General features: G+C 40.4%; 4 protein-coding genes across 10 annotated transcripts in view; 2 read left to right on the top strand and 2 right to left on the bottom strand.

The window, feature by feature from the left end:
* LOC6617753 (protein bunched, class 1/class 3/D/E isoforms) overlaps positions 1-16,941 on the top strand; it is an 89,872-nt gene extending 72,931 nt beyond the window's left edge. For 6 of the 7 annotated variants that reach the window (XM_032720654.1, XM_032720655.1, XM_032720660.1 and 3 more), the window contains one exon: positions 14,595-16,941. In XM_032720654.1, coding sequence (XP_032576545.1) covers positions 14,595-15,077 — 483 coding nt within the window. In that variant the 3' untranslated portion in view covers positions 15,078-16,941. Of the gene's footprint in view, positions 1-11,437; positions 12,068-14,594 lie in introns of those variants that run through there. The other variant, XM_002042023.2, reaches the window with a different exon arrangement.
* An 829-nt stretch (positions 16,942-17,770) lies between these two features.
* LOC6617746 (multifunctional protein ADE2) lies at positions 17,771-19,146 on the bottom strand. Its single transcript, XM_032720694.1, has one exon. It carries the CDS (start codon positions 19,141-19,143, stop codon positions 17,875-17,877), a length of 1,269 nt encoding a protein of 422 aa, XP_032576585.1. The 5' UTR covers positions 19,144-19,146; the 3' UTR covers positions 17,771-17,874.
* Positions 19,144-21,251, top strand: LOC6617745 (pyrimidine-specific ribonucleoside hydrolase RihA). The gene is made up of 2 exons (XM_002042021.2): positions 19,144-20,315; positions 20,383-21,251. The coding sequence occupies exons 1-2, from the start codon at positions 19,995-19,997 to the stop codon at positions 21,223-21,225; spliced, it is 1,164 nt and encodes a 387-aa protein (XP_002042057.2). The 5' UTR covers positions 19,144-19,994; the 3' UTR covers positions 21,226-21,251.
* LOC6617744 (solute carrier organic anion transporter family member 1A1) lies at positions 21,241-24,791 on the bottom strand. The gene is made up of 5 exons (XM_002042020.2): positions 24,552-24,791; positions 24,293-24,481; positions 23,534-23,690; positions 22,157-23,454; positions 21,241-22,092 (listed from the first exon to the last, which is right to left on the bottom strand). Exons 1-5 carry the CDS (start codon positions 24,616-24,618, stop codon positions 21,359-21,361), a joined length of 2,445 nt encoding a protein of 814 aa, XP_002042056.1. The 5' UTR covers positions 24,619-24,791; the 3' UTR covers positions 21,241-21,358.
* Between the last annotated feature and the right edge of the window lie 190 nt (positions 24,792-24,981).

The following is a 24,981-nucleotide window of genomic DNA, read 5'->3' as shown; positions in this document are numbered from 1 at the left end:
TTATTCCATATATCGATAGTTATCGTGTGGTAAATGTTACATCGTGATAACACATTTTTCGATTATTTTCGATAGAATGCCTGAATAGGGAATGGTTTCAATTTAACCTGCTTTTATTTAAACCTAAAACCAACAGTTAGCTACTGTTGCATCATTTCAACTAGAACACATTAAATGTCAATCTGTGGACTTTGTAACAGCCACCGCTCTGACGTCATCTACTTAGTCTTAAATTGCGTCACAACGTGCAGTATCTTATGATGCCCGTATGATGATCTTTAGTGCTATCGTGTAATACATAATACATGTGGACACACGTTTTACACAAAATCCCCACCAGAGATTCTTTAGAACACGAAGAAATTTGATTCTGGCCTTTTGTTTTATTTCCCCCACTTTGTCTTCGAGGTCGGCGACTTTCAATTCACACGAATTGCAAGTGGAATTGTGGCAAGTAGTGCGCTACTGCACGGAGAAAGGTAAACGGGCAATGAGCTAAACATTTTCCAAACGGCGATGAGCTCACGCCACCAGCCAACCAACATCCCAACCGACAGCAGCGAGAACTCCCCTAATGACTCACAAATGCCACAATTTTCCGAGAAAATTTCACTGCAATTAGAGTTCATGCGAGCAAAGTTTTCCCCCGAATCGAACTTCAAGGCTGAATCCGTGGGTGTTTTGCAATTGGGTGTGAAGTTCGGGTGTTTTGTGCTTGCAATGCAATGTTGTGCTAGGTTGAAACTTGTTTCGACCCACCTCCTGCTCTCCTGCCCCTTCTAAAATCCAAGCTAAACACACTCTCGACCGGACCAGACGTTCAACATTTATTTATTTTTTGAGTTTGTTTTTTATTTTGCAGCCAGACGAGATAGCCTTTAGTTTAAGTTGCAATTGTCGTTCGAGCTGGCCGCTGTTTTTGTTTGTACGTGCATTGCAGCTCCAAAAGTGGGTCAGTTTTATCGCCAATACATGTGTCTATATGCCCATATTGTATACTACTCGTAGTATACTTGTGTAGACCCGGTGCAGTTGATTTTCGTTTATGTTTGCCTGCTAGCTGCAGTCCACTGTTGCCAAGCGCTCTCAATTTCCATAAACTACGAATGCAAATGCAACTAACTTTGCCACTGCGATCGTTACTGCACAAAAATGCCATGTGAAAGCCTTCGTAAAACTATTTGAAAGATTTTCCCAGATTTAGCGCATTTCCCATATCTAATTAACCTAATGGGATTTCAGTTGCAGTTAGTGTGGAAAACTTTGACCAGAACACATTCACATTGTTTGAGATAAAGCCAAATCATTAGAGAATTCTGCTTTATCTGCTCACTTTGTGAAGTAAGCTCTGTTGTCTGTGCATTTTAGAAATTATCAAAGAATTTTGAATGCCCCAAGCGCCGGAATGTACATATATATCTTTTTTAATTATTGCAAAACATCAGAAAAATAGATTAATAAACAGAGGTCTGTCAGCAAGTCTGTTCATATAAACTATTGCATTTTAATATCATATATTAGCAGATAATTAGCCAACAATCTGCTAGCCAAAATAGTTTTCCTCAATATCAAAATTAATTAGACATCAAGGCAATAAATCTGCAGTTTGGATGGATGTCTATTTTCTCTAATTCGACAGTTTCCTGTCTGCTTTAATGCGGAACTTAAAAACCAAAATTAAAATGCCTAATGCTTGCCAAAAACGTTTTCTAATTCGAAACACTTTGACTTTCAGCCCGATATCGATGTGGCTTTTATATTTCAATGGGCAGTGTTAAATTTTAAACAAGTTTGGTGAACGTCACAATCTGGTTTTCTGTCTGTTGGTTAAATGAAAACGAAGTAAAATCTCTAGCACAGTCGTTCGATTTGAACGTTCGCCTTCGGTTAATCCCCCAGTCGTAGAAGTCAATTTGATAAATGTGGCTTAGATGTGTTGACCTTTGTGCCATATACGCTGAACTCTAGCCGATATCTTCCGTCTTTGTTCGCCACGCAATCAGGCGAGAAAAATCATTAAAAAAAAGCGCGCTTAAAATGCAGGAAGCAAAGCTCAATGTATTCTTAATCGCTTTTAATTTGCAAACATGAGTGGGATGATAAATCGAGCAAGACAAAAGGCAATCAAAAGTAAGCACGAGACCCTGAAAGGTGTTTTTCAACTTTAAACTGTCCTAGACCTTCTGAACTCTGGAATGATTTGAAAACTATTTCCAAAATGTTTGTGGGAGGGGTGTGTTCGAGTCCAAAAAAAAAGGCGTGCTTTCACAGAAACGATTTCTCCTCTCGAGTTAACAATTATTTTTTTGGCCCATGGCCTGTGTGCCATTTTGCACAACAACTAAATATGTCAATCAGCTGTCCAACTGTCACACACAACTGTACTTGACAACCACTAAAGTTTTTCAATTTTTGTTTTTGCCCATTTTACAATTCTGCCATCGTGTTGCCAAGCAGAAAAGTCAGCAAAATTATTCATTCACGCAAAAATGGTTCAAAAACCGAAATGGAAATAATATTATTGGGAAATGACAAAAACAGTTGCTGACCTAATTATATATATTTTTTTTGCGCCAGACAATAATGCCCCCAATAAGCATCGAACAAAAATTAACTAAAAATGCTATAAATAAACAACAGTTTATATTATTTGCAAAAGCTTTCATCTTTTGCCGTTATGCCTGCCTGCCTGCATATACATTTTAAGTAATTTATTATTATTAAATTGATGGGAGCAATTTGTTTGCTGGTTCAGGGTCCGATTTGTGGATCTGTTTTCGCGTTTTTGGCGGCACTTGCTTTCTAATTGGGTTAGTGACATCACAGTGCGGGAGCGAAAACCAGTTTGTTGTCGGAGTTTAAAGTTGTTCAATTTCGGATTGTTTATAGGTTGTTTATATGTGGGCTACCTACCTACCTGATGGATTTGCCAATGAAATCGGGCAGGGATATAAAAACGCTTTAACGATCTCCGATAAGTTTCAGGTTTACTCTGAGTCAAGGATGGCCAATTACGCGGTCTTTGATTTTTAAATTGAGATAATAAACAGTCAGTGTGGCAACTAATAAAACTAATAGGATAGGCACTATTTTCTCTATCCCTTTAAATTTCTCTCTAACTATAATGCAGATAATTAATCATTAGCCAAAGAAAAAGCCAAGCTATGTTTTATATGCCTACGAGCGTGCCAATTAAGATAGCGATTTAGCATATTTTTAAGTGCACTGCTGACATAAATTAATTGTAAATGGGCAGCAGCGCCATCGACTGATTTAAAAACATGCGTTAATCGATTTTGGCTGAGGTGCGACCGGACTGGATTTTTTATTTATTTTTCATTTATTTCGGGGACCTGTTCGACAACTCACTTGCAAATGATCTTAGCTGGTGGACCCAGCTGATCTCAGATCTGCGATCGCAGATCTCAGTCGAGTTGAGAAAATCACAAATGCGCTGCGTGTGCGTGGCGTGCGCGTTGGCAATTGGCCGAGACACACCTACCTCACCTGAGTTCGCCGGACTTGTATGTACATCCATATGTACATACGTACATACATATACATATGTGATTTAAATTTGGCCATGATCGAACGCCAACGCGAAACGCGTTTGGCCCGAGACATGGCGATCTCACTCGCACTCAAATCGCTCAAAAAAACTTAAAAAAAAAGATTTTGCAATGCATGATTAATGTGTGCGTTGGTTTGTTTGCTCATTCCCTGGCTTTGTCTTTCGCTTTATTTTTGGGCCTTTTGCATTTTAATTGACACCAATATGTCATTTGAGGCAACACGACGAAGCGAGCTGGCAATCCGCCGGTGGCACCACAGAAAGTTTATATGCCTACCCCCCAACCAGGCATTTCTATTTTGTTATGGCCCCGCCTTTTGCGCTACGTCGCTGCGAAAACAAAACGCCAATAAATATATCACAGAATGGTGTGTTTGTGCTTTTATAACTATGTACATATGTATTTATGTATGTGAGTGTGCTAAGACCCCCACATAAAACTGTGGCGACTTTAGCTTCCGCATTATAACTCAACTACAAACATATTAAGAAACGTTTGTCTGCCACGGAAAATTTCTCAAGAGAAATTCCTCAGGAAATCTCAAAACAAATGTTCAAAAAAAAAGTGTTCGAAATTAGTTTTATATTCGAAATCAATAGCGAATCTATCAATGAATAAAAAGTAGTCATTACAGAAGAGTATCAGTTTCAGAATAGTAACGATTCATAGTAGGTACATACATATATTGCCAGTTGATTAGTGACGAGTGCCAATTTTCGAAAGAACAAAATATTCCACTTGTTATTTACTATATTCGCCGGCATAAATATTCCTAGAAATTTATTTTCCCGCTGACTGTTTTATTTATTTGCCTAAGAATAAATTCGACAATAATTCTGTTTACACATTTTTGACACTCGCTATTCTGCTTCTTCTCTTTGCAGGTAAGCAAAACAATATTTTCTAATATAAAATCAACAAATTTTGTTGTTCTCTGGTCTGCGTAAGTCAATTAGTAACCCATATATTTTCGTGCATATATTAAATTCGCTTAAATATGCATATGTACACGAATGAAATTATTCCACATACAAATTGAATAACATTCAATTAAAACGGAAACGGAAAATGATCGAAAATATTCCGCACCATAACTGAAGGAATGCAAATTATGTTGACATCTTTGAATAGTTCTTGTTAGGTTAGGGGAAAGAGGTAAAATGTGCGATCTGGCGTTGTGCCGAAAATAGACATAGAAAATATATAGCAAAACAAAATAATTAAGTTCTTCATCCCCGAAATATATCATCCAAAAAGAGCGTGCTAGAAATAAAGCGCCATCTGGATGAGAGAGTTTCTGAATACCCTAACGAAAGATTCCACTTTTATCACTTACTGGATTTCTTTCGAAATTAACAGAGTGAATCCTCAAAGTGAGTAAGCTCTTTTGAAGGGTATACAGTGGAGTGCGAATGGGAAAAATGGGGAACTGAACTATTATGCCGAAAGCTTAAAGGCCCCATTTATTTGGGTGCAGAACACTAAATAGTAAACACACAAATCGAACGATACACACAGACTTCTATCAAATAGTGTTATTGTGACTGCCTCGATTGGCCTTGAATAATTCATGATTATTTGTGGGCATTTTTTTTCTTTTTTTTTTTTTTTGTTCGCTTTCGAGTTTTAATTTTTCCCTAATGGTTGTTTTTGTATGGCTCTTCATTTTGTTTTGTTTGTTAGTTCTCTTTTATTTTATTTTTTGATAGTTCCTCTTTGTTCAGCTCATTTGTTTACCAAGTTTTGAGACCCTTTTGGCATAGGTGGAAAAAGAACTTTTGATTTGTGACCAAATATTTGATAGGGGTAATTGTATTCTAGGAAGGCATAATAAAGTTGAATATTCAGGGTCTTCAATATTCCTCATGACTCAGAGTTAATTTCAAACACGACCAAATTGGAACTCAAGTCAAAAATAGCTTAAAAAATTGCATAATGTTTATGTTTATATATAATGAAATTTTTACCAGAAAACAAATAGTTTTATGTTCCAACAGTTTAATATTTTTGAGTAATTGGGTTTTGGCGTGTTTGTCCTTAACCCAAAAATCATCTGTATGTTGTCGCCAATACTCAAATAAATTCTCAGAAATTTTCTCAATTAAATTATAGTGCAAAAAAATGGTCACAAGGATGAGAGGCACTAACAAATTGAATGCAAATTCAATGAGTTCTTATTATTAAACCAAAATAAACAAGAGAAAGTAACCAAAGAAACAAACAAAAAATAGAAACATCGGAAAGATTCAGGTCAAGATGAAAGTCTATTCAACTGAATTGCCTAAAAATAAGCCAAGCAAATGATACGTATGTATATCCAAGATATATCGTTTATATAGAAAGGATTTCCAAGTAATGTTAGATATATATTTTTTTGGCGCATAAACCTTGAAAAGTCGCGACATCTTTGCGATGCTTGACACTCGGCCAGAAGTTAATTAGCCACACACGTGCCGTGGTCGTATCCCACGAATTTACAACAAATTCGTGGGCATTCGAATGCAATTAGCGGTCGGGCCCCTCTACCTGCATCTTTGTTTACCTGTGAGTGAGAGGAGTACCTCTTTGTGGCTGTCGAGGACCGAACTGCTGGCCAATAAAACGATTTAATGGCTCTCACCGAAACTGCAGCAGCCGGATAATTTAAATGCAATTTGCACTTTTATTTTTATCTTCTTCCTGTCCCGACTGACGCATTAGTTTTGCATGAGATGATTGCCAAAAAAAAAACCAGGTATTCAACAAGATTTGTATGACCTGTAGTTTCATTTGAGCCGGGTTACGGAAAAGGTTAGGATTAGTCGTTGTTTATCCAAGGAGCCATTTAGATATTGAGATTGGCGGCTAAAATAAACAATAAATTTAAACTTCTGCCACAAAAAGAGGGAGTACTACTTGGTGGTGCAACCCAATATGCCATACCTCTTTTCAAGGAAAACTAATTAATCGTATCAAATTGATTCGTCCATCAATTCGAAAATATTGTCAGAAATTTTAATATTTGACAAACTGCACATTTCGTTGGCCCATTTTCTTGTTAATTTTCCTGTTTCTTGATCCATTTCTTTGAAACTAATATGCCACTAAATAAATAGTTCCTTGACCAACTTGCATCCCACGTATAAGTTCTTATTTATTTCACTTCTCTCCTATTTACAGTTCTCACCACTTTACTCATTTTATTGCTGATCGCATCACACCTGTCGATCACCTGTTTGCAATTTTCAAAAATCGAACTTATACATACCCATTTTTTTTTTTTGCTTGTGCCAAATAACGTCCCAGACAAATGTTTGACTTGGTCGAAAAAAGGGAAACCGTTTGATGGACATATTGACAGACAGCTGCTTCGACTTTTAGTAGCCATTTACATACACAAATATACAAATATTTATAAATGACCCATGTTTCAAGGTGTTCCCTTGGCCGCTCAACACAAATAGCAGCCGTTATCAACCTAATAATAATAATAAAAAGAAAACGGAACTGTCAAATGTTCTTATCAATATATATGTATGTATTTATATAGGCTGAAAAGTGAGCTAATCACAAAACGAAACTTGTTCTAAGCGGACTCAACTAAAAGCGAATTCTTTGTTTTGATTTTTATTCGATTTTGTTGTTACACAGCTGCTGACGTATGGTTGCCTGCTAAATGGCAAACAATTGAAATTCATTAAAAGCAAATCAAAGGCGAAAATTGTCTGAAGCATTCCCCAGTTGAAAAAAAAAGAACTGAACCACTATCAACTTATCTGCTTATGCGTCTCCTTATCAGTTTGCCTTTTCGTCCAGCTAAACTTTGTGGAACGTCTTTTTAGGTGCGATTCGTTTAATGTGTTTCCTTATCAGCCAGCTCATCATCCCATTTCCCTGTTGCGTGATTCCAAGATCCAAAGATCCCATATATTTATTCCATTCGTCTCTTTCAAATCAGCAAAGTTTGTTTACCTCAAAAATTGGCCCATCCAAGGCTGGAATCGAAAATGATGTGTTAGAATACTGAAATAGAATAGAATTCTCGTTTGCGTAGGCTTTTAGATTTGTTCAAAGATATATGTATGTATTTTTCTAAATGATTTATTTAAACTAGGGCAGAAATATGTAGTTTAGATATATATATATACCTAATAATTAGCTATATATTTTAGACTGGCGCGTGTCGCGATGATTTCCCTCCGATTCGAAGGCACGTGGATGGATGGATGGACTGGGGGCAGGGGATCCTCCTCCTAAACTCTCTCCCCACACAGAGTCTTATCAATTTGTACTGAGCCGCCGTCAGTCAGTTGTAATTGTCTAATTGTATCTATTTGATACTGATAGCGAGAGACACACGCAGATGTTTTTTTCTTGTCAATATAAGGAAATCACTAATCAAAAAGTATTCCGTCGATTGGCCAAAGTAAGAAAAGGCATTTCTAAACGAGCTCAATAAATATTATTGCTGGAAGAATGATGTTGAGTGGGAAAAAAACTATTTGAGTATGTAGTGGATATGGAAATATTTGGGGATTTGAATGTTATAATATGGTCATATGGTCTTTTTTTCATTTTCTGCAAGAAAAATCTTTTCAATTTATGTGTGGCCCACGGAAACTTACCAATCAATTTGAATAAATTTTCCACTGAGATCTTGAGCGTCTCCTCTTGAGACTAGTGCCCCCTTAAAAACTCAGTCAAAGGGCTCTTGATATTTGAATTGTTACCTAAAATTTAAAATAAATAATAAACTGGCTTTTCCTCACCTTCCCCGTTTGACCCACTGAGTGGAGGAAAACACTTGTAAATTTCCACTGAGTCCGAGACAGCCTGTCGCGCATGCCCCTCGTCCCCACCCACTCCCTTTCGGTTTTTAAAGGTGCATTTGTTATGGATTGTGTATTATGTCGGCGACTGTTGCCCACCTTTACCCCTTGCCATTCCAGCTTTTGCCTTTTATGGCCCTGTTTTTGTGAGGATTGCAACTTAGACAACCTGTCAAGGGGTTGTTGTAGGTTTTGTGCGGCGATAACAGCCTATCTTATCATCACTCGGGTCTATGGAACCAATTAAAACACGTTCAAATTGGCCTCAAAGTCCAGTCAAAACTAACTACAAAAACAAATGGCCATTAAAGCAACGAATTTTCCCACACGAAATCACGACTCTTCCCCCGCTGATCTCGCAACTTGATGACACGCGCCGCTAAATGAATCAGAATTAATTGTGTTGCATGTTACATGAGCTCTTAATCTTAGCTCTTGTCACGCTAGACGACTTAAAGCCAAAATAATAGATGGGGATAGTTTGGGTTTATATATGATATGGTATGTAGATTGATCAATCGAATGTCTAAGCCTTTAAACTTTATCGTTCAAGATATATGTTTCAATATGTTGCCTAACTTTAAAACAATCACTTTTAATTCAAATATTACATTATCGTTCATCTTTGTCCAAAACCACACACAAAACTACCCTTTCAACAACGAATCAACAATGGCCACACCCATCAAAGCTCACCACACACATACGAACACGTGTTGGGGGCGTGCGAAAATCAACAACGAAATCAACAACAGAGAAATGCTGTAATTTTCCACACGCTTTTTAATTTTCAATTTCTCGGACTTTTCGAATATTTTATAACTTTTCCGCATGTGTACAAATGTTTATATTATGAGTGTAAGTTGGGGGGGTGTGGGCGTGTTGATGATTTCTTCGGCACACTCCCCTCTTTGCTAACACCCCACTTTGGGATGGAATCAGGCTGTTACAAAACATTTGGACTTGTTATTGTTGCTCGCTCGCTCTATCGTGGCTGCCTTCTCGCTCGCACCTCCCCCTGCCCGGTTGCGATTCAATTTTTATTGATTGCCAGACGCGGCGACGATTTCGAAATTTTCATTTGTTGATTCAAAACACAAATACAGAAACAAAGAATATGCATTGTTTTTGTTGTTGACTTAGTTTGCAATATGTGTATGTGTCACTTTAATGAATTTTGTTTGCATACACAGTCGTCAACAAAGTGCATGCAAAATCTGTGTGATCAGAAAAGCTGTTAGAACTGACATAAGCCAGCAGTGTAGGAAAGTTTTCTGAATGGCTTTTAGAATTTTCCGAACGGGCTGCAAAGAGAGACGACTTCCTCGTCTTTACATTGAGTTATCTATCGCATTCAATGATAACAATGATAAGCTAGAGCTGCTTATCTTAAAGTTAGTAATGCGAATTGATAACATAGCCTTCCTTGGTTTTGTATATGTTACTGAGTTAGTAGGGCAGGTAGAGATTCTAACACAAATATCGACGACAGAATTGAACTATTACAAGAGCGTTGGATTTTTGTATTTCGCATCCGGAATCGTTTTTCTCCATTAAGGCAATTAGAGCGCCTTAAGTTCCTCAAATGAAAAAACAAAACTTCAACAGATGCCTCTTTTTACTCAGCACTCTCAGCTTCCGCGTCCGCCCTTCACCACCCCAAAACCCCAACCCACAAATGCGACACCACCCCACCCATGACGATCCCAACTTTATCCCATCTACGCAGTTTGTGTAGCAATTAAGGAACTTCTCTTCCTACCCACCTACAATTTGTTGACTTATTATTTTACAGCATGCCATTTGTTTATTTAAATGTGCATTTAATTGCTGTTTTCTCCGCCGGTGACTACTAAAAATGTTGCTCTCTTTTATTTTCATTTTTTAATTTTTAACGCGGATGTTTGTTTCGGTTTTTGTTAAACAATTTGTTGTTGATGCCTCAAGCTTATTGTTGGTTCCTATATAGATTGAAATCTATATGGCATGCATTTATGGATTGACAGAAAACGCTTCCTTCAGCATGCGCATGAAATCGATACGTTCCGTTCATGTTTTGCTCGTTTATATTGTATATTATACATTTTGTTCTGCGGGCTCTTCTGGCAAGTTTATAAAAGTTTCGAAGCCCTTGAATTTTTGTTCCAATTTTGTCATTGTCATTGGTATTATAATGCTGCGATAAAAATCCAGAATGTGATATTCTGTTCAATGACAATACTCATTTTACTTTTACCCATATATTTTTTTAGTATCGAAAATCTAAAAAGATTTGCTTACTTTTATATAATATAATGGGATGGAACGGGAATTTTGTTCTGAAGAATATCTTTCTTTATAAATTGAAGTTCTTGTATTGCGCTCCATATTTACTCACATTCATGTGTGAAGTATTAAATTTTGTTGAGGAATTTTCTTTACTGTTGACTCCAATCGACTTAATTCGGTTAGTTGGAAAACGCAATGCGCAAAAGGTAAGAAAACCCACCCCACATACACACATAATTCCCAGAGAAATGTCGAAGTAATCGAAAACCACCGCGTGGCAAGCGTAAAAGTATCTACAAGAAGCAACCAACCAACGTCCAACCAAAAAATAAAATAAATACAAAAGAAATAAGAAAATAAAAGAGCGAGCGGGAGAACTGGTGAGCGAGTGATAAACAAAAGTGTCATAAAGTTTTTGCGTCGTAGTGGCTGAAAAAAACATATGTATATATTTCTTAAATAACAAAAAAACCGGCTGGCTGTTTGGGAATTCAGTCAAACATTTTGGCAAATGAGCGTCACCGAAGACAAATAAATATACATATATGTGGATTGAATAAATAGTGGCAGTCTTTGTAAATTGATGAGAAAACACGCGTCAAAACAAACAGAGAGTATCTGAGTGTCTTTGTATCTGGCAAATGCTGATGGATATGCCCATAGTCCGGCGGCCAGATACAGATACATAAGAGAGCCGCAGAGAGCGCACTGCGCAATGAGAGAGCGCGCTCTCTTTCACTCAAAAGGCACTGCCATTTCATATAAAATCCGCACTAATTGCAAGCAGACGTTCAGTCGCCAGTACAACTTGCTACACGCCACATCGCCAACAAATATAGCTGGCACCAGTTTTATTATATATATAACAAAAGAAGAAAAAACAATTACTTTTTATACCAACTGAAAAAAAAACACATTTTACAAAAGCCTACCAGAGACTCGTGAATTACATTAATTCGTTACAAGCAGAAGCAAAACACTCCAATCGCAGTAAATTCAATCGACAAAAGCTCGAAAATATCACAAAAGCTCTGCGCCGGTCTCGTAAATCTCAAAAAAAGCTGAACAGCAAACTCAGTTATTGCTAAACTTTTGCCATACAAACACACAGCGCCGACGAGAAATCGCAAGAAAAGAAGTGAAAATACATAAAATACAATATAAAAACCCAACTGTGATCCAACTGAAACTGATATACATAAATATACTTGAAAAGTGCAAGAGTGGGAGAAGAAAGTCAAAATCTCCGCAAAAGAAACCAAAAATTATTGATACACACAAAACCCCGTGAAAATCCAAATAAACCCAAAGCCAAATATGATGGGCACAATGTCGCTGCGCCAGCCAGAGAATTGGCTATACGAGATTTGGCAGAAGGGCTACGATAGCCCCTGCTATGTGATGGTGCCCAATGCAAAAGTATGTATACCTCGCACAACCAGCCCCCTCCTCTCCCCCTCATCCCTCCTACCCAACCGTACAAAAAAGAACCCCATTTACCTTGACTAGATGCAATTCTATCGATTTTCCTTCGTTTTTCGTCGCATTTCGTGAGGCTGCGCGATTTTCTGGCGACTTTTCAATGTCGTCAAAAAGGCAACTGAAAATAAAAAAGAAAAATCAAGAAAAAACCACCGTACTTGTGCCTGTCACTTGTCAATTTATTTTCGCTGATAAATTACTCCAAGCTAAGTGCAAAAAATGAGACACCACTTCCTTTGCTTTGAGCTAAAAAATAAGGGAGCCGAGTCCTTTGTTCTTAGCAACAAAGGCTCTTATAATTTCAGCCTAAGGATCTCCGACAAGTGTACAAAATTTAAGAAAAAAACCTCAATGCGGTGTCCGCCATGTTTGTTTGAGAAATGCAACCGAAAACCAAAAAAAAAAAAAACACCAAGAAAACCAAAACTGAGAACTGCAGGAGACTTGGAGAGCAGAGATACCTCCGGAGAAGCGCGTGACCTGACCCCAGCAGGAGAACCCAACCCGCTTTTCCGCCTAGGTGTCTCTCTCTCTCTCTCTATCTCAGTTCCTCAGCTCGAGAGTGTGTATCTTACCCCGAGTGTGTATAATTAGCATTTATTTTCCCTTACCTGAAGCGAAGATAACCCGTCGTACGCTTATCTACTTCGATTTTTATCATAAAACCCTCGAGATGTTGCAAAAAGCTGATAGAATGCTAGAAACGCCGAGTTTTAGACACACCTGCCTTGATTTCTGAACAATTAAATTACTCGGCCCTCCCTTATGTGCTATATATATAAATATCTTATATATGTATGTATTTTTGCACCTCATTGTTAACAAGTCGAAGCGGTATCAACCGGTTTGCATTTGTTCAAAGCGGTTTGCTAATGGCCTTTTGTATTTTTTCGAGTCGACTTTTATCAAATCTTCTCACCCTCGCCTCGTTGACTTCTAATTTTGGTAATTTTTGCACTTATTGATCGGTCAAGCGAGGGATCTAAAAATACAATATGTGATATTTTTATAAACATTAATTATTGGCCTGCCTGCCTCGAAACAGCCGAACGAAAAACGTGCAAAATATGATTTCTTTTGCGATTGCTTTTGGCACTGGTGCCAAGAACATGCGACTTTCCGATGGCTTTCCATGCCCCTTGCTCATGCTCACTTTGGATATACTCTTTATATCGTATAGAATTTGAAGTATGACTAATGAATAATGAGCAGAGGACGCACGAAATGCTCGGCGAGCGCGCGGTTCAGAGTTCTTTAATTAATTTGATATTTATTTTAAACATTTTTTATCGCTTTGCCCCAGCGATTTTCTCATAATGACGTGCACGATTTCTTCTTAATACGCTTTTAATGTATTCCGAAACCTCATATCCTTTTGCCGATTATGTGGGTTTTTCTTTGCGCGATTTTTACTTTCAACTTTTAGTTGTTGCATTGCCTGAAAAAACCAGGCCACAGCAACAAGAAAATGTTGAAAGAAATTGTTGAAAGTGAAGACGACGACGAAAGCATTCGAGCTGTTGTTGTGACTATTTATAGAGATCGCAGTGGAGAGTCGAGAAAAAAAGAAAGAAAACTCTTTCGTGAAACGGAACTGCCGCAGGCAGCATTTTCCTCCCCAAAATCAGCAGCCTGCCTTGCTGCCCCCCTTTACTTTTTTAGCCACAACCGTTTGGTCGTCTGTTGACATTTCACATTAAACATGGGAAAAATCACCTGAACACGTGCCGTTAAATGCATAGAAAACGAACGATTATTCTATTCGTCTGCACGCGTTTTCCTTTCGACTCTCGGTTTTTGGCCTGCCTCTTTAATGGGCTTATTAAATTTTCACAAGGTGCATGGGCAGCCAGGTGAGGTCGTGGATGTTGTGTGCCGATTCGGTTTTGTTTCGGTCTCGATGACGTGTTCTGCGGCTGTGGCATTGACAATGACACGAAAGCATTTGATTCTTCGGCGCACCATTTACATTTGCATTTACACAGCAAATAAAGCAGCGGATATATAACGCGAACACGCCACATTGGGCAAACATTCGCCACGTTGCTGGCACAAAATGTGATTTATGAATGGGTGGTTCCTTTTCTGAATCTCTGCAATGAGTCAGAGCAACTATATGCTCTTTTAAAGGTGGCAACAGGATGTAAGTTGAGTTAAGACAACACTACGTTTTTGTTAATCTGCGGGGTAAATATTTATAATTGCAGTGCTAAATTTACTTGGCAGCAAGCGGGATTACAATGGATACACTAAGTGGCACACATATAGCCAGCTAAGAAACCCATACAATTTAAGATAAAAAAGTGGCATAAATAAAATTTCACTTCCTAGACTTCACTTCACGCATTTCCCATTGAACAGAAGTATTTTCTCAGTATTCTGAATAAGATCTTGCTATATAAAGCCAATACCTGTTTTGCACAACATACTTACAGAACCTTTTCACCTCTTTCTATTCTTTCAGGATCTGGTCAAGTCGCATCTCATGATAGCGGTGCGCGAGGAGGTGGAAGTGCTGAAAGAGCGCATCTCCGAGCTGATGGACAAGATCAACAAGCTGGAGCTCGAGAACAGCATTCTCAAGTCGAACATCCCGCAGGAGACGCTGCAGCAGCTGCAGTTGCAGCTTCAACTAGCCGCCCCGCCGGCCACGCCCGCCATTCAAGCGGCACCGGCGGTACAAAGTGTCGTTGCTCCAGCTGCCGCGGGTCAGGCAGTTCAACAGCAGTCCGCTGGAGCGGTAGCGGTAACGGGTGTGGCCACCAGTCCAGCGTCCGCGGTGGTACCCACGAGCATTCCCAACGGCAGTGCCGAGAACGGCAGCAGTGCAGTCGAGACAGCAGCGGTATCGGTGGAGCAGCAGGTGCAGCAGGTGACATCAGCAGCGGCAGCAGCAGCAGCGGCAGCGGCAGCATCGGTGGTCACAGCCAATGGTCCCATGTCCTAAGCTGTTGCTGCTGTGGCCCGAACACACAGTGTTTGTTTTTTTTAAGGCGCCCACGCACCGTGGTGTGTGTGGGGGAAATGAACGTTTTTAAGAATGAAAACCGTAATGTAAACTCAGCCGAAGTCTCTTTCTTAGCCGGAGGAGGCGGGGCCGAGGAGAGCAGCGAAAGTATTAGGCCAATAACAACAAGAACAGTAACAGTAGCGGCGGCAGACTCACCAACATGTTAAGTTCGTGTTAGGTAGACTAAACTGCGGTTAAGAATTGTTATGTTGTTGCTGGCTGTTAATCTGCTGCAGCCGCCGTTTTGTTAATTTCTCGATTGTGATATTTGTTTAACACACATACAGACCACCACCACACACACGCAAACACACACACACGCAAACACACACACACTCATACGCATTTACACACACACATCCATACGAAACACACACAGATAGACTGCACGCTAACAGCGGCTGCGGCTGGCGCTGTTAACGTCCGCTGTTAACTCGAAGCGAGTATAGAAGTTCTTTTAAATATCGCGCTGCTGCGCCTCCACTTTTTGTTTAATACTTTCTATTTTTGTTTACCCGTTTGTTTCCACGTTGTTAACGCTACGAATAAAAACCTAAGAATCATAAACAAACACACCCAGAACACCAACACCACACAACCAACTCATCAAGCTTGGCTGCTAAATAATACTTGACGAAAGTAAAATTTTTGGCCAACAGAGAAAAACAGCAGAGGAAATACAAAAATACAAATCGATAAAGTGTACTAGAGTGCCAGGGAAAACACACAGAAAATGAATAGGGACAGATGGGAAAATAAATGAAATAATATGTGATAATTTGCATTGTGCAGTCAGAGACATAAGATGTAAATTGTAAAAAAACAAAAGCAAACCCGAGAAGCAAAGGACAGGAAAGTAGGATTCAAATTTCCAAAACATTCAACATTGATCGATAAATACAAATACAATTTAATGAAACACGAAAAGGCCAGCTGCTATTTTTATAATTTACCTTTAATCCTAACTTTTATTGTAAAAATACAAGGGGAAATATTAACTACATCATAAATATGAATATGTTTCAAATTAAACAATGGATAACAAAATTAGTAAATTATAGTAATACTAGCATATTCTCAAGCTATATTTCAAAGATTGTATAGCTATTCAAAAAAAAAGAGAAGGGAAACAACAGCCAAACAAAAAAAAGCTTATCAAAATTGTTTGTTAAACTCTAAAAACTATCTGCAAACAAAAAACCCAAAAATATCTGTAAATATTGTGTAAAACTAAAAACTAAATTTGAGAACAAACCTCGAAAGTCACCGACGATGAAGATACATTGCAAAAAATTAAATCACACAAAATCAACATGATGAAAAGCTAAAATTGTAAGATGAAGACAAACTCGTCCTATTTTTTGTTAAAATTATTTAGTCGATAATTTTGGATTACTCTTAGTTGGAAAATTCCTTAATGTTCATACGAAATCTGTTATAGGATTTTCTACACATTAACTCTTTCGTTTCACACCCCGCACTCTTAGACCGACAAATCCACAAGATAAACCACGAAAAGATTCTGAACTGCTGCAGCCATGAGATGGAAGTGTGAAAATAAAAAGAGGACCAAGCTCCAAGGAGGTCTCCCGCCTCCCAGAGTTGTCCCTGTCCGAAGTTGGCCGCCCTGTAGACGCCAAGTTTTCAATGCCCAAGTGCACTCACTCGTTTTTGGGGCAGGGCACAAGATTCTGCCCCAGAGAACACAAAAAGCTGCCTGCGGAGACGCAAATTGTCTAAGGCTAGCGTGGATTAAACAAGAAAATGATCATCCAAAACGGATTAAAAAGTGAAGAAGAGAAACCAAATATGATACTCCAACTCAAGTGCCGAAAACTAGCTGTCTACAGGGCAAACACCAATGGACGGACGAATCAGATAGACGGACGGACGGACAGACTTATGTCATCCCCCGAACACAGTAATTCTGTTAAAAGTATTTCCCTTTATGATTTTTGTATTCAATTCAGAGAACCATCTTCATGCGTTTCATGTTTAGTTCTTCTCCTATGAGTTTTACGACTTAAGCCTCTTTTTAAGCTAACTATTAATTTATTAATTAGTTTGTAAGCGCAAAAATAATTAAAATACATCTAAACAAAATAACTGCAAACAACCTATATTAAAATAAAGGAAAAAATAAAATTATACTGAAAACCAAAATATTCTTGTCTCGTACTTTATCAAAAACGTTCGAAAATATTGGGAATGTGAAATTTTTTATGGAATCAAATGAATCCTCTAAAACTTCGCAATTTTCAAGGTATAACTATTGCTCATAAATAATCGTTCTGTGGGAATCAATGAAGTTAAACAATACTCTTCAACACTAAAAAAAAGGTAAAACAAAAATGTTCTTTTTGTAATTCGAAAACTGCACATCTTGACTTTTTGAACGCTTTGAACCAAATTTCGCCAAAAAGTATGCATTGTTTTTTTATTTTGAAACCAAGCAAGATGTAAAATTGACTTATTTTGACAATTTAAACTAAACCCTTTTGTTAGGCTACTCAAATACCACTAAAACTTTTTTTTCGCATTTTTTTTTGGGTGCAATTTGATTCTGCTAAACAGAAAGCGGCGATGGTTAAAAAAATTAAATATCTAAAAGAAAAATCTTCACACTAGCATTTTCAGTTTATTTTTTATTTATTTGTATTAGCACTTATTTTCATGCAAATTGTAAAAAGTTCCTGATGAAATTGAAATCTTTGTATTCTACGCATACTTTACATCATGATGATTTGGGAGAGTGACGAATGCTACGCAGTTTTGTGTCGATTTTCTTGATTGCGATTTGGTTGTTTAGCTTATTGACACGCAGTTTGGACCAAATCATAAAATTTCCCAGGCCAAGTAAAGACGCCACATGCTTGGCAGCTGCCTCCGGATCACTTGTTGGATTCGAGTTGGACCACATGTTCAGAAACATGGTGTCGGACCTAAGGGGCGTACAATTGATCACCGGAAAACTGGTGTTGGCCGAAATCAAGTTGGCCACACTATTTAATCGCTCGTCGACGGTCACGAATACCAGATTATCAATCACCGCCTCGAATGTCCGGACAATTTGGAGCGCTTCCTCGGGATTTTTGAGAGCAGAACACACTCGGAGCACCACTTCCATGCCTAGTGATCCAAGGCTGGTGGCGATCTGCTCGCCATGTGCCACATCCATTGCACTACTCACCAGGATTACCACCAGATGGTTCTGGGGCGGCTCAATGCTCGACAGCTGCTCTATTACCCAAGAATAATTGCGCTTGACTGTGTTCAAATCGCCATCGGTTACTGTATCCAAATTTATATACACGGTTTTGTCCACCATCAGGCGTTTGTCGCCCGCCGGCCAAATGCGCCACGTATCCGAGTCTATAATGTCCGCCAGCAATATGTTGCCATCTTCGTCCACACCGAATTCCACCTTCATGTCCACCAAGGCACAGTTCCTTGTTTTCCAAGCTCTTTCGAGAACCTCGAATACCACTAGTGAAGTGTGTCGCATTATTTGAACTTCGTCTGCGCCAATTATTAGGCCATTGCACTCAAAATTCGAGGAGAGAATTTGCTCGTCGCACCACAGGGGATCGTGACTAGAATCGTCCTTGAAGCAAGTCTCTTGCTTCGGTGGTGCAAATCGATATCCTTCGGGCACTTCCGGATTTATTTTGATGAAAGAACCGGTGGCCAACCGACGCGTCACCCACTCTATGGGCACCATCTTGCATTTTCGTGCTATAAAAGCGTTATCGCCACACTGATCCACGTAAGCGGTTCGGATTCCCGCCTCATTGAGTAGCCTAAAAACCAGTCCATTTGTGGTGTTTGAGATAGCCGCCTTGCCCTGTAGCTCGTGGGCCTTGAGTCCATCAAAAGCTGTTATGCGGTCCTTGCTCAACAGCAGACATAATCCTGGATGATCCGGTAGGTCGTAGACCTTCTTTGTCTTGCCTTCGATAAGGATCTTGCCCAATTGGTAGCCTCCAATGGTTGTGATTGGCATAGTTGGCAAATAAAAACTGAATCTAAATTCGCTGAAAGAGTTACTATTATAAACGAATTTAGGCAATTTAATCACATTAAGAAGGTCATAAAACTAATAATGCGCTAATCCACCGAGCGGTTAATAATCATAAACGTGCGAAATAAGTCTCTTTTATTCCTTATCAGAATGACCAGTAAAATCTTGAAAATATAAAAGCCAAAAAATTGTAAAATTCTATTTCAGAGATATCATATCGACGTTGATACCGAGGGGACTAACTTAAGGTCAAACTAACAGACTAGTGTCTTATGATTGTGAAAAATATTAAAATATATATTTTTTAATCCTATACTTACTTATGAAATATAATTATATAATATATAATATATATAGTAACATATCTACACCCACAACTTCCCAACCACAACCACACACACTATTGTAAACAATCACACACACATTAATGTCTAAGTATGAAATGTAACATGTCACATGTCACAATCATGTCAGGATTCTCAAATTACTCCTATTTTTCGGGAGCTCCTCTCTTAACGGGTGAATAGACACCTCTCTTTTCGGGAGAATAAACTTCGCTCTTAAGCTATCCCAATCCGCCTATATAAACCCAAACATGTCCCCATACATGAGTTCTGTTCTGAGTACGTTATCAATCGCGATAACACTGCTAAGCCCAATTCAACTTCGAAGTCCATTATCCAACCTAGGGATAATCCAAAGGCTCTAGTTCTTTCTTTATTGGGAATAATAAAAACGTTTAATAATACATAAAAAACGTAACTGTGTTCTTTTTTATTAAACTCTCGGTCTGAATTCCTAAATATATAGTATATAATTAGGTTACATATTCTATGATACCGATTAAAGGGTTATATTTTATAGTTTTTGTTAAAAGCAACCGCAAAACGTATATAAAGCGAGTGAATATGAGTTTGGTATTCATAGGCATGGAGAACGATACAAGAAGCTTGGAGCGCTTAGTGGTCTTCGACTGCGACATTGGAACGGACGACGCCTGGGCCTTGGCTCTCCTACTGCGTGGAGAGCAATTGTCCTTGCCGAGTGGGAGGCGGTACAAGCTGATTGCGATTACTTGTGTACAGGGCAATACGGATGTGGTGAATGGAGCCCAGAACGCCCTAAGAATACTGCGATTACTGGAGAGGCGTGATGTAAGTTTCTATCAAATAAAATTTTTAAATTATATATTGATTTTCCACTACTTTATCCGTAATGCAGGTGCCAGTTTTCAGGGGCTGTGCCCATCCCATTGTCACTCGGACATGGTTGGACATTTCCCGCTTCCACGGCACTGACGGCCTTAATGACGTTGGCGGCTATCCAGATGTGAGTGATCTGCAGGAGCAACTGCAGCAGGAGCACGCCGTGAATGCCATGTATCGGCTGGTGTGCCAATATCCAAAACAAATTGACTTTCTGCTTTGCGGGCCACTAACTAACTTTGCCAACTGCATTAATCTATATGGCGATGATTTTTTGGACAAAATTGGTGGAATATACATAATGGGGGGAAATATCTTTGGCCGTGGAAATATTATGAAGTGTGCAGAGTTCAATTTCGTGATGGATCCGGAGGCGGCGCATACAACATTGGAGCGTTTGAAGGTGCCAGCTGTTGTTCTACCCTGGGAACCCAGCATTGATGACGACTTCAAACTGTCACTCGACTGGCGGCTGGATGTCTTGGGCTCTGTAGACCATCCTTTTGTCAAGCTTTTGTCCAGGGTGGAGCGATCCATGCTAGTGCCACGTGGGATAAAGCACTGGATTAATCCCGATGCCGCTCTTGCAGCAGCCTATATCTTCCCAAAGGCGATGATTGCCGAGCAGTTGGATTACCATGCCACAGTGGAGTTGGCCGGAGTCCACACCCGTGGCCAGATGGTCCTGGATCATCTGCGAGGTCGCCGTGTGGATGCTATCCATGGGAAAAAGAGCAATGTGCGGATCATAACACATCTCAATAGAGAACCATTTCGCACTATTATGTCCTGGACGGGATTCCTTCCGGGTGTAGATATCACAGAGCTCTGCGAGCAGGAACATCCTAATAATCTTTAAGATACAATTATTTGCTTTTTGAATGAAATGAAGAATAAGTTTAATTGTTCTTATGATTTGTCTTGGCACATTGGATCGATCTTAAGTTTACGAATGTAATAAAAACAGATTAGAATACTTTGTGTGACCCCTTTTAGAAGTCCGTTTCTGGGCTCTGTGGCCTCGGACTCTCAGGATGCGGTTGATCATTTGGGTGAAGGTCTCTGGTGATCGGAAGCACAGCTTGGACCTGTGGTTGGGTTACCACCACATCATCGGTGTCTACAGTGTCTTGACCCCTGTCCGCCTCCTGTTTGGGAGGATTGAAGGACTTCAGGTTGCCCAACTGGCTGCGAACGTCCGACTCGGAGAGCAGATGCAATGGTACGTTTGCTGGGACGGCCAACCGCTTGGGACTGGTGCTACCGTCATCTGGCTTGCGTCTGTCTGGTGGAAAGACCACTTGTGCATAGGTGACTCCACTCTCACTGGGCTCCACAATGCTCTGTGCTCCGCCCGATGAAGTAGTCACCGAACTGGGATTCCTGAATACCGCTGTCTCTGTCCGTGGTTCTGGAGCGGCATCTCTGCGTTGAATGGGCGAGGAGGTGGTGGTGGTGGTCACTGGACTTCCTCCACGAGGAGCACTGGGCGACGTTGTCGCATCCTCATGCGGAATTGGTGCGTACAGAGAGGGTGTGTAATTAGTGTCCGTCACCTTGCAGTTGTAAAGATTGAGTCCTTTGGCGAATATGTATACGAGTATATCGAAAAGCACACTGGCCAGGATCAATGAGGCTGTGAGAATATCCAGGACGTTGCCATGCTTCGGCGTTTCCCGCAGCAGACAACGCTCGTAGTTGGGTGCCCAGTAAACGCAGGTTGTGCCTAATCAAAAGAAAGTTTATGTAGTTTAGATTGTATTTAAGTGCACTTTTTAAATTCCACTCACGGGTGACAATGTCGTAGCTGAGATGCACCGGAACATAGGCGAAGAGGCCCACGATCATTAGTTCAAAGGCCAGGGCCAAGGACTTGTCCTGTGGCAGGACAGCTCGCAGTGTGATCAACGTCTTTCCTATGGCTCCGACGCCCATTAGGAATGCCACCGAAATGCTCATGATCTGGAAGATGATGATGGCTCCCTGGCAGTTGTCAGAGCTGCAAGCTCCAGCAGTGGCCCTCATCTGACCAGTGGAATTCAATGTCTGATCCCCACTGCAGCTGCAGCCCTCGAACAGCTCAAAGCTATTGATGGTGGTCTTCTTGGTGCAACCCGCGTAGCAGGGCGAGAAGTAGGTGACTGCACTGTTTTCCGGACAGACGGGCATGAAGGCAGTGGGTGTGCACAGGCACTGACTGGAGCAATAGGGCTGTTTCAGCTTACCACCCTCCACACCAGCAATGGCGCCCACATCGCACTGGACAAAGACCAGGCCGATGAAAATCGCTACCAGATGGATACTGAGGGCTATGTTTATACCCGTGATTTTACGAGCAGATAACTTGGCCTTCGAGATGACCAGGCCACTAATCAGCATTCCCAACGCCATAACTGGGGGCTTGAGGAAGTAGGAAACGAAGGCCGATCTCCACTCTGCCGCCAAGCCATCCTGTTCGTTGTAGGGCAAGAAGAACCTGCTCTGCAGATAGCTCTCCTCCTGGAGGCCATAGTTCACGACTGCACTCTGCACGCACATGATGCTCAACAGGTTGAACATCAGCAGGCGGTTATTGAACAGCCTCTTCAGCGATGGCCAAAAATCGGAGTCATCCATATAAGTTGAGAACTGACTGCCAAAGCTACGCATGTTGGACTGCTCAATTATCCGTTGAGCCGCCTGGTGAATGACTGTCTTGGGCAGTCGTTTGGGAAACAGTCCCAGGAGCACAGCGCCCACGAAAATGAAGGGTGCCAGTATCACCCAACCGAGCCACCAACCCACATGGGTGAGACCCACTCCAAGCACTAGGAAGGATCCCGCCTGCTGGCCAAATACGCGCGCAGCCAAAGCAGCTCCTATCACCGCCGGACTATCGTGTGACAGGGAGTTGTCGTCGATGTAGCTGACACCCAGCGTGTAGTAGGCCAATCCTCCCATTCCCAAGGCCAGCTGAAGAACGAAGAGCATCGCGAGGGTGAGGCTGCTGCTCTGGGCCTCGGTCAGTGTGAGTCTCTGGAACTGTGCCAAGGATGTGGCGCACATATTGGCATCCAGCAGAGCATCCTTTGCCTTGTTGCCATCGGCACTGCAAGGGAGTTTTTTATAAATATATATATTTTTGAAATCAAATACTTATTAAGTATATTTATTTACAAGTTACTCACAAGTTCATAATGGAGGGAATCACAGCCACCACACAGGTGACTGCCTGCAGCATCAGAGTTCCCACCAGCCATTTGATAGGATGATAGACGTCCGCCCAGTAGGCGAAGGCCAAAGCAAAGACCGCCTGGAATAATCCACTGGCCACCAGCAGCCAATCTGTATGTTTAAACAATAAAACAACTTGTTAGTAACACGCTTTCGGGGAATTTAACTCGACGATCAACTAAAATATGACGTATGAGTAACGCGAGCGTAGAAAAAGTTATGCGTATATGTAAGCACGCACATTCATTGAGGTAAAAGCCACTTCCGTTCGAATTCTATTTTCTGGCGATTTGCAAAAACCTAAAAAAAAATGTATTACGCGGCAATTTTTACTACCATAACGTATTTCATTCTTATCAAAACAATGACGAATAGATAATACCCAAACACCAATACACCAAACAATGTACAAAGGTTTGGTAAATAGTTTGACTATTATTTAGTTGAGTTCCCTAATAAATAATAACATAATACAGCTCAGTTTTGTTTTAATATTTAGTAATTTACCATATACCTCTTAATTTAAAAAGAAATTAAAGAAAACTAGTGGAAAATAGAGCACCCCCCGCTCCCAAAAACTGGCAATCGTCAAGAATATCGCAAAAACTGATAAGATAAGTGAAATCTTCACGTAGAACCGGGCCAACACCTCAATTATCTTTCCCTGGTCAGGTTAGCATTTTCCCATTTTTGCGATAATGCTGCTTACTCACCCACAATCAGTGGATTCCAACCGAACTGAAAGGAAGCCTGTTTGGCCGACACGCGGAAGTAGGATTCGCAGGCGCCCTGAAAAGTTCCCGTGATGGCCAGGACCAGGATGAAGGTGCGCAGCCGGGCATATTTCTGGCATCCGGGACCGCGGCACCAGCCCAGACCCTTGATGCCACAATCGACGCTGTCTGGTGGGAGGGGTTAGAAATTCTATATCAAGTATACGTAATGGGGAAATCGGGGATTTGGGTCACCCACCATCGGGTATATTGTTGGCATTGACCGCTATCTGCGATAAATCGGAGTTGCGCGTATTTTGCGCCATATTCGGTATTCGATTCGATTTCGGATTCGTTTATGTTCACTACAGTTCACTTCAATTCACTCGATTGTTGTATTTATTGTCTATTGATTACATTAGTCAGTGGCCCTGGTACGTTGGCATTTTAGCCGCGTTAAGACCGCACTAACGTCTATTCGAAATGAGGAACGGGAGCAAACTGAGGAGCCGCACCTGCCCCGGAACCGATTCCCTCTCAATTTTTCGACTTCGGCTTGATAAGCCCGATCTTATCTTATCATATTTTTGGACTTTTTTTTCTGTTTTCTTAATTGCAACTTTATTGCTGTCGCTTACACATGCCTATGGATCGTGGGCAACATGTTGAAGCAACATGTGTCTAAGCAG

Source organism: Drosophila sechellia, chromosome 2L (assembly GCF_004382195.2).
Source record: "Drosophila sechellia strain sech25 chromosome 2L, ASM438219v1, whole genome shotgun sequence".
Taxonomy (NCBI): Eukaryota; Metazoa; Arthropoda; class Insecta; order Diptera; family Drosophilidae; genus Drosophila; species Drosophila sechellia.
Note: the sequence above shows the minus strand (reverse complement) of the source record. Positions and strands in the feature narration are given on the sequence as shown.

Bases quoted from the DNA above. Each gene is read 5' to 3' on its own strand.
- LOC6617746 (XM_032720694.1), bottom strand. From the start codon at position 19,143: ATGCCAATCACAACCATTGGAGGCTACCAATTGGGCAAGATCCTTATC.
- LOC6617745 (XM_002042021.2), top strand. From the start codon at position 19,995: ATGATACCGATTAAAGGGTTATATTTTATAGTTTTTGTTAAAAGCAAC. The intron at 20,316-20,382 runs GTAAGTTTCTAT...TCCGTAATGCAG, and splicing joins GATTACTGGAGAGGCGTGAT to GTGCCAGTTTTCAGGGGCTG.
- LOC6617744 (XM_002042020.2), bottom strand. From the start codon at position 24,618: ATGGCGCAAAATACGCGCAACTCCGATTTATCGCAGATAGCGGTCAAT. The intron at 24,482-24,551 runs GTGGGTGACCCA...CCCTCCCACCAG, and splicing joins TGCCAACAATATACCCGATG to ACAGCGTCGATTGTGGCATC. The intron at 22,093-22,156 runs GTGAGTGGAATT...TCTTTTGATTAG, and splicing joins CAGCTACGACATTGTCACCC to GCACAACCTGCGTTTACTGG.